The 13,123-nt window shown below is 37.3% G+C and overlaps 1 protein-coding gene across 2 annotated transcripts in view; it reads right to left on the bottom strand.

The window, feature by feature from the left end:
• Cert1 (ceramide transporter 1) overlaps nt 1-13,123 on the bottom strand; it is a 98,132-nt gene that overhangs the window by 22,980 nt on the left and 62,029 nt on the right. Inside the window, exons 7-11 of one of the 2 annotated variants that reach the window (XM_060385601.1) lie at nt 8,574-8,731; nt 6,096-6,188; nt 3,763-3,849; nt 1,726-1,806; nt 1,157-1,234 (exon numbers count right to left, since the gene is read on the bottom strand). In XM_060385601.1, the coding sequence (XP_060241584.1) occupies nt 1,157-1,234; nt 1,726-1,806; nt 3,763-3,849; nt 6,096-6,188; nt 8,574-8,731 (497 nt within the window). The remainder of the gene's footprint in view (nt 1-1,156; nt 1,235-1,725; nt 1,807-3,762; nt 3,850-6,095; nt 6,189-8,573; nt 8,732-13,123) is intronic. The other variant, XM_060385602.1, reaches the window with a different exon arrangement.

The following is a 13,123-nucleotide window of genomic DNA, read 5'->3' as shown; positions in this document are numbered from 1 at the left end:
AACTTGTATATGTAATGTAATTGAGATGTTTTAAGTTATGACTTTTAGAAAGTTTTATCAGAATAAAGTGAGGAAAAGATGATCCAGTAAGTCTGATTAGCTCTATTTAGTATGCTACCATAATAGCAGGAAAGGTCAGGCACTCCAGCCTTACTGTGTTCCCAGACTCTAGCTAAATTACAGAAGCCATATACAGAGAAGCCACTCACCCTACTCAAATGACACACTCAACCAGGATTTAAACCCAAACACCATGTCTGCACAGCCCAGGTTCGCAACATAATGTAGTCCAAAAAAAAAAAAAAGCAACCACATAAATACAAAACTGGATGGCAAAGAGTTGAAAATTTAAAACCTTACAAATTTTAAGGCCTGGAAATGTAGCTTAGTGGCACAGAGAATGCCTAGCATCTTAAGGTTATGCTTGATGCCAGCATCATGAAAAGGGGGAAAAAGTGTTTGAAAATGTTAACACTAAAACAAAAGTCTCTGGCAAACTAATCTTGTTTTGCAAGCAGAGACTGCATCCTTAGTTTACTGTCTTAAATTCCCAAGCCCTCACTTGATGAAAAATAAACTTAGAACCAACTTCTTTAGATTTAGCAGATATACAGGGATATTAACCTAAACTAGTCACAGGCAATTTGAATAAAGAAAATAGTCTGCTCAACAAATTTTAGTATCATAACAGTAACGACACAAATATGAGTTAAAGTTATTTCTTTGCTGAGCATTACTGGGGAACATTTAAAATCAGTAAAAAAGTGAAACGGTTAAAAACCACTTTTATGATATAGCATATATTATAATCCACGTCCATCTGGGCTGTTGAAACTGGAGAAATAAAGCCACTACATGCTGAATGAAAAACCAGATTACTTCTATATATTTTAAGTTAATTGAAAAATTGCCCAAAGTACTACCTTTCTTCAGCTAAAATTCCAAGCTATTCATAGAAGAGAATACAAAATAAAGAGCACATGCAAAGCTGACAAAGGAGAATTATTTAGTAGATAAGAAAAGCCTTTTTAATGTTGTGACTACTTAATATTAAAAACCAAAACAAGTGGCCCAATCAATGACTGCCAAGAACTGGGAAAGCAGACGGAAATACAGCAAAAAAGACTCAAGTCCACTCTATATATTCATACAGTACCTGGGAGCTGAATCTGTGAACATCGTCAGAGGCACTGACTAGATCAATGGAAGACATGGAGGAAGAGCGACTATAGGGCTACCAGAGACAGACAAAGAAAAAACCAAGTAATCAGAACAAAGGCACAACAGAGCATTCAGTACCAACTTGCAAACACAAGATAAAGAAGGAGAAAACAAAGCCCTATATGAAACAGGCACAGCAGCAAGTGCTGACTTCACGCACCTATTATGTATTATGCTCCAAACACATCCCAAAAAGAATGAATTATTTCCAAAATTTCAAAGTATTTAACCTCAGAGAAGGAAGCCATCTTACTGCTATATTGTAGTAACTATTCCCACTAACCACTTCCTATCCTCATCCCTCCACTTTATCTTAAATAAAAAACAAAAGACATATGTTCAGAACATGGTTTATAAGTTGTTTTGGAGAATGAATACGGAATATAACAGTACAAACGACCCTTACTACTTAAATTCATGAGCAGAAGGAAAATTCATACTACAGTACAGTCCCATAAACAATGAGGAAGGCAGGAATTCTTTCAGTTAAGTCCTTTTGCTTACCTTTTGTACAAATCTATGAGTCCCAACAGAAGAAAAGGCATCTCCAGGTGGCCAGTGTAACCTGACCTTTTCGCTCTGTGACTAAGAAAAACATGTGAACATGAGATGTGTCTAAAGTATATTTTGCAACCTACAAATGGCTATCATAACCCGAAACTAACATTTTATTAGTAAACACATTAGCAGCAACTATCTGAATTAGGAAGCTACTCTACAGACACATCTTTGCTCAATCCTGACACTTAATCGGAGATCCCAAACACTCTACTCTACAGAGTGTATTAGATCAAGGATACCCTCTTTCATACTATTCCTAGCCAAAGCCTTTTCACCCACTACTTGTACAGTGTCAGTGAATCAAGGGTAATATTACTGCCAAATTTCTTTCTATCGAAACCATCTCTATTATTCTACTGCATCCAGGACCAGCAGGTCTGGTCCACAGACCAATATCACTGTTCACTTCCCTTCTGGGTTCTTAAGATCATTTCATGTGTGTGCTCTTATCTCCTTTCCATGGAGGCAGTCTGCATCTCAGCATCTCACACCGGTTAACCTGACACTTGACTTACTCTCCTTCACTTTAAATGATTTTTTTCTTACACATTCAAATAGATATTTATTGAAAATAATGTACTGCTATGTTTGTTTGCAGTCATCTTTTAACTACACAAAAGACAGCTGGTAATCTCTATTTGGTGCTGTCTGAATAGTGTTAATATCTCACTTGTTGATCACCAATTCATTTCATGTATCTTTTACTTTGTTTACAAATAATTTAAACTATAAAATGTGTGATGAGGTTGTCAACTGGAGAGTAACTTTGTAGTGGCTGTTGTGAAATGCTGATGATCACACTCTGAGAATGGAGAGGGAAATGGTTTGAACCTGTGCAGTTGATCTTGGGCACCACTGATGCTTCGTACTTTATAGTATTCTCACACTATTTCTAACTTGGTCATATTAACAAAAATACAAAAATAAAGAAAAAGATTGCCTACAATGAGTTCACTATTGTTCCCACATGAACACAGCCTAGAAAACAAATGAACAACAACAATAACAACAAAATTATGCTACTTCAGGGTGTACTTCTAAGAATCACTTTAGGTTCCCCAAAGCACAGATTAATTGGGAATCAGAAGTTCCCACTCTTAAATGAATGCAGTGTAAAAGACAAACAAGCAATAAACTTTACAAATTAACATGGCATGAACTTTTAAATCACTGACTTAAAATTTTTAATATAAAGAATATGAAAAGCAGAGAGGCTACTGAGCACCGAGAAGTTACTTCTGGCGACTTAGCCTAGCAAACTGACATAATGTAAGTAAATCTGTAGTATGAAAATAACAGACAAAGGACACTCCCCATCCAGGTTAGTGACACTTGCCCTAGGAGGCAGCATCCACCATATACAGTACACCTTGGAGAGAGGGTCTCAAGAAGAGGTGAGTGAGTAAAACTCATCTTTTAGTACCATCTGGTGGTAAACATGGTAACTGCACTCTAATAGAATTGAAGTCAGGAATCAAACTAATCTTGAAATTGGAATTCAATATTTAAACAATTCTTTCAGTCAATTTCCATGAAAGGATCTGGGTATAAATGCTGCAGCTCCAGTGATGACAATAAAGGACTCAGCAAAGTAAGGGTGAGGGGAACTGAAGGCGAAGGCTGTAAAGCAGTAAATGAGCTAATAATAAAAGTTGGGTGATATCAATGCTAAAAACAAAACCTCTGAGATCTGTCAATTCAGTGGGTACTTAAGAAAACACTTCGAAAGACCCCCCCCTTTTTTATATCAGAATGTTTTAAGAGTAATAGGCAGAACATTTCCATTTAGGTTCATAGTAACCATATATATCTTTCAATAATTATTGGTCTTTTTATTTGGAAATTAAAATATAAAGAAACTGGCTTAACAGTTATGATAGTCAATATTTTGGTTACAATCACTTTTCTAAATTTATAAATACACTTCAAGGAATACCTGTGGTGTTAAAATGAACATGTTTGGAATGTGAGTAGATGTACCTGTTCCTCTATTTTATCTTGTCTGTCAAGAGCAGCTTCAACAGCATCAAAGAACTCTTCCTCATTAATCAGACTGTTTGGACCTTCCTAGATAACAGACAGGAAACAAATTTCACTTATTTAAAAAAATTTTCACTTATTAATAAACAAGAAAACACTGACAACTTTGGTATTAGCTCTGAGAAGAGAAAGTTGAAAACTGACCGAATCCACATTTGTTGAGCATGTATTTGTGGGACTAGGAAGTATACTAGCATATTATCATCAGAGTAGTAGCACACTCTGAAAAATCCTGAGTATTACAACTAAACAGCTCATTGCTATGTTTTTGTGAAACAGGGTCTCACTTTGTACTCTACACTGTCCTAATGCTCACTTGCCCATACTTGGCAGCCATACCCTGTCTCAGCTTCCTGAGTACTGGAATTACGGATTCCAGTATCAGGTACGTTTACTGTAAACTGGCTAATACTCTTTCACAGTAAAGGTATATAGCAGGGATATTGATATGTCCTAATTCAGCCTGCTTTCTACTTCTCTGTGAGCTAAGAACTTCAATTTTATAAGGGTAGAAAGAAATAATAATCACATTTTATAGTATACGAACTACTTAACATTGAAAATTTATTACCCATAAAGATAAACTAGGCCATATTCACGTTCATAATTAAGTAAATAATGAACAAGATAATTGAAATTGTAGAAAGGAGGTTGGGAGGATGGCTCAGTGAGTAAGGCATGCATGGGAACCTGGGCTCAGATCCTCAGCACCATGTAAAAGCCCAAGTCAGAGGCACATGGCTAGAAACCCAGAATTAGAGAACAGAGATCCCCCAGGCTACACAGGTAGATCCCAGAAGCCTTGCTGGTCAGCCAGTCTAGACAAAACAGTGAGCTCTGGGTTCACTAAGAAGCTCTGTCTAAAAAACTTAAGGTAGAGATGGACGGTGTCAATCTCTGGCCACAACTGTCTACACACACACACACACACACACACACACACACACACCTGACAAGAAAAAAAAGAGCTTAAACTTCAAAAGAATGAAGAAAAGTATAAACATAGAAAGAGTTTACTTGAGAACTTTATATTTTCTTAATTTTGTTTTGCTTTTATAATGCTGAGACTTGAACTTGGGATCTGGCTCATAAGTGTGCATTCTACTATTGAATTATATCCCTTTGCTAAGAACTGTACAGTTTAACATTAAAATTCACAGGGATTTTTAAAAAATAGATTGCACTTCCATTCTGAACATAAATTATTTGACAGAGTCTCATGCAGCCCAACTTGGTGTGGAACTCCTGGTCTTCCTGCTACTAACTGCCCCGAACTAGGATTACAAATTGCCAAGCCTGGTCCATTACTTTTCATCAAGAAAAAAAAGAGGATGGTGTACTTTAAATAGGTGGAGTAAGAACAGTCAACAAATGAGGGTTGGAGAGATGGCTCACTAGCTAAGTCCTCATGCTGATCCTACAGAAGTTCCAGGCTCAATTTTGCCAGCGAATACACTGTGGCTCACAATCAACTGAAACTCCAGTTTCAGAGGATCTGATGCTCTCATAAGAACTCATGGGCACTGGGCACATTCATGAGCACATGCATGTATGTGGTCAAAACAGCCCTACGTACAAAAGGATACAATGATACAAATCTTTAAATATTAAAAATACTATTCAACAAATGACACTTGAATAAAACACAGATTCCTGTATTCTATCATATTTTTTAAAAATTCAAATGCTCTGGTGTGATGGTATACAGCAGTAATCCAAGAGGCAGAGGATCTCTGTAACTGAAGAAGCAGAGAAAGAAGTGGAGACAGGGGAATCAGAAGTTCAAGGCCAGCCTAGACTACAGCACACACTGTATCAAAACAACATACAAAACAAAAACAAAAACTCAGAATGCCTTAAATATATTTAGAATAAACCATTAAGTATACAAATTATTTGCTAAGTCTATCAAAGGAAAGATTTGTTTTAAGGAAGCTTAAACTTTCACGTGGCAAATCAGTAAAAGTTTTTGAAACAAACTTTCTAGTTTCATAGCTCATGGTGAGTCTTGTTACTCAACCTCATGTCTGGTGCTGGGATTACAGGCATATAATCCTGTAACCAACAAGATTTTGAAAATACTTAGGCCTTTAAAAACATGTAGCAACCTTTGTAGATGGTAAAAGAATCTTTTCTAGGAAAACCTTGGCATTGTATATAGATCTATCAAGTTAACCCTGAGAAACAAACTCCATATATAGGCCATTTAAAGGTTATAAAAGTATTAAAGTTCATTTCTGCGATAGACGTGGCACCCAGATATAAGTCCATACTTCATAATCTGGCCCTCCAAAACGGGGTTTCTTCTTAAGTTCTTCCATTGCATTCTTATATGCATCCTCTAATCGTCTCCTCTTCTCTGAATCCTAAACAGGTATGGGGAGGAAGAGAAAGACTGATTCATCAGTTGAAATGAGCATTTTAATAACCATAACAAGACTTTTAAGCCAATTTATGTAAAATTGCATAATCTGACCAAAAAAATTACTCCTGTGAAAAAAGATAAATGTTACTTTGTCTAGGAAATGCTTTTCTGTGAGATACACATTATACAGAAGCTAGAGTCTAAATCGCTGCTAAGATCCCCTTTGTGTAAGGTAAGTACTGAAGTGATTAAGAAAAAAAAAAGTTAGTGTAATCGCCCACGTATACACTTAAAATCAACACCAGAGAAATGCCAGATACAGATTCCTGTCCTTCCCCTGCAACATAAACACCATTATTTATTGCTGTACAGAAAGAAAAAGAAACAGCAAGTATTAAATATCAGGAATCAAAGAACCCATTTTTTAATTTAATTTTTCTTTTTGTTAATTACAGTTTATTCACTTTGAATCCCAGCTTTAGGCCCCTCCCCATCCCTTCCCAATTCTACCCTCCCTCCCTCCTCTTCTCCTATGCCCCTCCCCCAGTCCAATGATAGGGCAGGTCCTCCTCCCCTTCCATCTGACCCTAGTCTATCAGGTCTCCTGAGGACTGGCTTCTCTGCCTTCCTCTGTGGCCTGGTAAGGCTGCCCCCCCATCAGGGGGAGGTGATCAAAGGGCCAGACCATGAGTTCATGTAACAGACATTCCCTGTTCCTATTATTGGGGAATCTTCTTGGACACTGAGCTGTCATGGGCTACTTCTGTGCAGGGGTTCTTGGTTATCTCCATGAATGGTCCTTGGTTGGAGTATCAGTCTCAGAAAGGACCCCTAGGCCCAGATTTTTTGGTTCTGTTACTCTCCTGTTCCTTCTAGGTCTTTCTTTCTATTTCCCCCTTCTTTCAAAAGATTCCCTGCACTCTGCAAAATGTTTGGCTATGAGTCTCAGCATTTGCCTTGATACCCTGCTGGGTAGAGTTTTTCAGAGGCCCTCTGTGGTAGGCTCTTGTCCTGTTCCCTGTTTTCTCCCTCTTCTGCTGTCAACAAAATCATTGAAGAAAATTTCCCCAACTTAAAGGAGAGGCCTATAAGAATACAAGAGACCTACAGAACTCAATTTTTTAAAAAAAGATTTCTTTCTCTCTTTTTTCTTCCTTCCTTCCTTCCCCTCTCTCTCTCTTTCTGTTTTGCTTCAGTTTTTTGAGACAGAATTTCTCTGTGTAGCCCTGGCTGGCCTTGAACTCACAGAGATCTGCTTGCCTCTGGTGGGATAAAGGCCACATTTACTGACAACCAACTTTCCATGAATTATCAATACTGACTTCCATCACTGTGTCTAATTTAAACTTTATCATAGGTATGAATCTGTAGGAAAAAATATTGCATAAAGAGTTTGATACTATCTGTGATTTTACATCCAGTGGGAGTCTTGGAACATGTGTGCACACTCCTAGTCTATGGCTCACTCTCATCTGTGCCTGAGAACTTTCAACAGCGCTCTTATGTTCTACAACATGAGGATTGTTTTAACATTGCTATTTGAAATCTTGCATCACTGTGGCATTAGAACAGCTGTTGCTGATTCTTTCAGTGCCTTGGTCAAACTGAAAGACCCACTCACACCACAAGCAGCAAGCAGGCGGTACGTAGTAACAGTTTCTGTTGAGTGTGACTCTGGCATGGCCAGGGCCCAGAGCGGACATAGCCGGAACAGAGTAACCCACTGTGGCTTTGCTGCTCAGCACCTCTGGACAAATCCTTGACTCTATTCCTTCTGAAAAACGACAGTGTTGAGCCAAAACTAGGTTCTCTAATTTTAGCACTTGGTTATTTTACAAACATTGGATTTTAAACAGAAGTTTCCCTATTAAATAGCAAATTCAGTGAGCCATAGCTAACATTAAAATCTAGATATTCCTATTATAACATTATTATCAATGCTGATGATTAAATAAAGGTGGGAAAATGTTGCAGAGGGCAAATATTTGAACAATATAATGTATGTTAAATAAGATCACAGTGACCAAGGAAAACACAATGGCAATGAATGTAACAAGGAAATGTTTAACTTTCGAGTTAGCTCATATAACTTAAATAAAGACTCGGATTTTTATACACTAAAAGACAGTAATGCCAAATGTTACATTATTTCTATACCAAGTAATCATAAATAGTATTTAAAGAATTTTTTATTAAATATAATCAAGAAGGTACAATGTATAACTGAATAAATTATTTGTAAGTAATGAGTTTAAGATTCTGATCAAATGGCAAAGTACTGATACTTCTATCCAGCCACAGGTCCTTCCCTCAGTTAGCTTAGTTTCAATGAACACATGAAGCTTAAAATGTGACTATTTTTAAAAGGAAGAAAAATTAGTCTTACCTTATCATGTCTTTTTTGCCAGCTCTCTTCCCGTTTTACCATTAATTCAATACAATGTGAAAGTGTAGCAAGGATTCCAGCAGTAGTTGCTTTAAAAGTTATTGCTTCCCCTTTAAAATCTATACCATTAATTCCTTTTGGTGTTACATGTGGAAATACTGAAAAAAGAAAGTTATTCACTGAGAATCATTCAAATGAAGTGATTTCACCATAGCTAAGATTAGCAAGTACTTATAAAACTAGCAAGTCAGAGCAAGGTTTTGGTCTGGACCCTTCCTCCTGTGGACCATCATTAAAACCCTTTGGTGCTGTGAGCAAAGCTTTCAAGAACATACACACTTTCAAGTCCCATTTCCTAGACTCACCTGATGTGCTACAGTAAATCAAGTGGGAGGAGTAATACTAACATTCTCACAAGTCAGTACTTAGAGGGAACTTAATTATGTCGAGATACCTTACACTTCAGAAAACCTAGAATTTCAAAACCTTAACAAAATAAATTGTGGAATTTAACAAAGCAATAATAAAATTAAAAATATTTAACTCCAGGACCAATTCACACATTAAATGACTATTGTGCTTACCTTTACAATTTCAATTCATGATTAGCCATTGGATTAAAAGAGAGATCTTAAAAAATCGTAAAATAAGCCGGGTGTGGTGGTGGATGCCTTTAATCCTAGTACTCCTGAGACAGAGGCAGGTGGATCTTTGTGAGTTCCAGGTCAGCATGGTCTACTCCAGGACAGCCAAGGCTACAGAGAAACCCTGCCTCAAAATAAACAAACAAACAAACAAACACACACACAAACAAATGAACCACAAATAGGGTGAAATGAATGGCATATATAATCATGGACTTATAGTATATCAAGGAACCTAAAAATACTGTACATTGAACAAATTAAACATATTAAACATTTAAAATTAAACAAATTAAACAATTTAAAATCCCCCCAAACTCCTAAAGATTGAGAGCTATGAATGGAAAGTAGTTCCACGAACAAAGCTCTGGGTGTAGAACTGGGAAAAAACAAAAGTGGGTGGAGAAGAGAACAAAAGATGTGAATATATTTCTACAAAGAAGAGATAATAAGCACATAAGAAGATGCTTAGTTCCTAAAGAAATGCAAACTAAAACCATAAGAGCTAACCTGCACCTCTTTAAAAGTTAAAAGTCCATTTACCATATAACTCTGAAATAGTATGTGCAGGCATTTAATCCTAAGAAGGCCTGTGTATAAATGTTTAAGTAGCTTTATTTATAATACCCCTAAACATAAACAATCTAACTATTCATCAGTGGATAAGCAAAAGGGAACATCACCCAGCAATGAGAAGAAATGAACTTGTGACACAAATATATATCAACTAGAAATCTTAAATTACAAAACCCACGCAAGAGTGTAGGAAATCACTCAAATAATGGGAAATACAACCATATTCATTTATTTTGGCTGGGTATCACTTGGGGTTTGCATATGCAATTCAAGTTGTCTGGCACTAAGCTTTGTCTCTAGCCATATTTAGTGTTTTAAAACATGGCTTTATGGAGATAAACTTCCCACACCCACAAAAGTCACTCATAAAATTAAATTATTTTTAGTATATTCAGAGCTGTATAACCAGCAGCACAATCAAATTCTCCTATAGTTCTCAAGTCTACTAGAATAGTTCTGTATCTCCAAGCGCTTGTTGGCTCTGAGCAATTACTACCTTATTTTCTGCCTCTATAATATATTTCTTGGACATTTCATATAGCAAACATAAAAGCAGTGCTGTGACAAAGCTCTACTTAACACATTTTTAACATTTATCCATGTGTAGGACATAGTGGCTCATGCCTGTAATTCTAGCGTTCAGGAGGCTAAAATGGTAGGCCTCCTGAGTCCAAGGACAGTTTGGGCTACAAAACTAAGCCCTGTATATCTCAAACAAACAAAAGTAAGGTTCATGCTGGCTGTGGAGGTACACATACATATACCTTTAATTCCAGTACTTAGGATGCAGAGGAATGTGGATTACTTTGAATTTGGGACCAGTGAGTTCCAGGCCAGCCATGGCTAAATACTAAGACAGGGTTATATAGTAACCTTGTCTCAAAAATAATACATAGAACTAGAAAGATGGCTTAGCAATTAACAGAACTTCCTGTTCTTCCTTCCAGAGGCTCAGAGTTTGTTCAGTTCTTATTACCCACAACTGCCTGCAAGTCTAGATCCATGAGATCCAATGCAGACTTCTGGTATTTAGTGTAGTCTGCTCACGTACACGTACATGCACATACATATGTAATTTTTAGATTGTTCACAGCAAGTACAAATATAACTGATATTTTACATGTTGGTTTTACACCTTGTAAACATGCTTAATCATTTATAGTTCTTAAAGTGTTTTTTTATAATTATTTATTTTAAAAAATATTTATTTATTTAATGTATATGAGTGCTCTATCTCCATGTATGTCTGCAGGCCAGAAGAAGGCATTAGATCACATTATATAGATGGTTATGAGGCACCATGTAGTTGCTGGGAACTGAACTCAAGGACCTCAGCTCTTAACGGCTGAGCCATCTCTCCAGCCCCCATTCTAATAATTCCTAACAGACTTGTAAATTTTCCTTTAAAACGCTTCTTTTTGCAATTTGGGGCTTAAGTCCAGGGCCCTGTGCATACAAGTGCTCTGCCCTGAGCTATAGTTCCCAACTCTTAAAATTTTATTTGTACAGATCATAATAAAAATTGTTTGTAGGGCTGAAAGATGGCTCAGTGGTTAAGAGCACTGTCTGTTCTTCCAAATGACCCGGGTTCAACTCCCAGCACCCATATGGCAGCTCACAACTGTCTGTAACCCCAATTCTAAGAGATTTGACACCTTCACACTGATACACATAAAATAAAGAAAAATTAAAAAAAAAAGAAAAAAACAAAAAAAAATTGTTTGTAGATGTGATAGCATCTGCGGTCTCAAATTTGGATTACTTTTGTTTTCCTATTGAAGCCATTAATTATGCTTCCTGCTTTGTCTGAAATTCTTTCTCTAGTTTATGTGTGCTAATCACTGTCTTTCAGGTTGCAGCCTCTCTTGACATGCATATAGACCTGACTGTACACATTTATGGGTTAGACACTAGAAGCAGGTCTTTCAACTAGTGGATTAAGTGTGATTTGATGAAGTCAGCTTTCTGATGTACAAGTATCCCCAGCAACTCTACTTACAGGTGTTTTCTCCATAGCTGCTCAGTTCTCCCAGACTTGTCTTCTGATTTTATGTCTGGAGGTTATGTTTGTTAGATAGGTGTTCTGGGAACAGGGTATGAGGATGGGGTGAGGTTGCATTTTTCAGTAAGTAAATTTTCATGCAAAGAGTGTGATATCTTTGTGTGCACATATGTTTGTGTGTGTAATGTGTGCAGGTGCACATGTATGGGTGCATGTGGAGGCCAGGGTTCAATGCTGGCTGTCTTCCTCAGTCTTTTTCTGTCCTAGCCTCACTGCTTTGGCTAGACTGAGCAATCAACATGCCATAGAGATTCTTCTGTTTGCCTCCTCAGTGCTGAGATTACAGGTGCAAACTGCTGTGCCTCACTCTTTTAGATGGGTGCTGAGGATCAAACAGACCCTCATGCTTATGAAGCAAGGACTTTACCAAGGGAGGCATGCTGGACAGTTTTATGACATAAGCTAGAGTCACCTGAGAAGTGGGATCTTCAATTAAAAAAAAAAAGCTCCATAGGCGGACCTCTAAAGCATCTTCTTAATTAGTGATGGTGGTGCTAGGCTCTGTAAGAAAACAAGGCGAGAGAGCCAGTACACAGCACCCCTCTAGGACTTCTGCATTAGCTCTTGCCACCAGATTCCTGCCCTGTTTGAGTTCCTGTCCTGACTTTCTTCATCGATGAGCAGTGGAAGTATAAGCTGAATAAACCCTTTCCTCCTCAACTTGCTTTTTAGTCATGGTGTTTCATGGCAGCAATGGAAACCCTAACTAAGACAGGGGCCACCTTGCCAGCACCATTAATTATTTTCTTGATAGCACAATATAGTTACCTTTTGCTGTGCCCAGTATTCAGGAATCTAGAAATTTCTACTTCAACAGCTAAAAAAAAAAGGGGGTAACCAGGAGTTTTGTTTTCTCTTTTAGGAAAGCAAGGGCCAAACTGAGTATATGAGTATACTCATAGTGCATATACACACAATGGGATAAATGGTTAGGCTGTCTTAAAGTTTCTTTTAATGATTTCAAAATTCGGATAAGGCACCTTTTCTTTTACGGCACATTTTCACTGTGACACTAAAATTTAGCCCAAAGAAAATCCCAAATTAGTCTTTCAATACTATAAACACACCAGATGACTTGGTAGGCTTCAAGATCCTAGTTTTAAATTACAAGGACAACGTTATTTTTTAAAAATTATTTATTTGTTTGTTTGTTTGTTTAGATTTCTCAAGGCTGCAGTCCTGGCTATCCTAGACTCATTTTGTAGACCAAGCTAGACTCAAACTCACAAGAGATCCACCTGCCTCTGCCTCTCTGAGTACTGGGGTTA

The sequence above is a fragment of the Meriones unguiculatus genome, chromosome 6 (assembly GCF_030254825.1).
Source record: "Meriones unguiculatus strain TT.TT164.6M chromosome 6, Bangor_MerUng_6.1, whole genome shotgun sequence".
In the NCBI taxonomy this organism is placed as follows: Eukaryota; Metazoa; Chordata; class Mammalia; order Rodentia; family Muridae; genus Meriones; species Meriones unguiculatus.
Note: the sequence above shows the minus strand (reverse complement) of the source record. Positions and strands in the feature narration are given on the sequence as shown.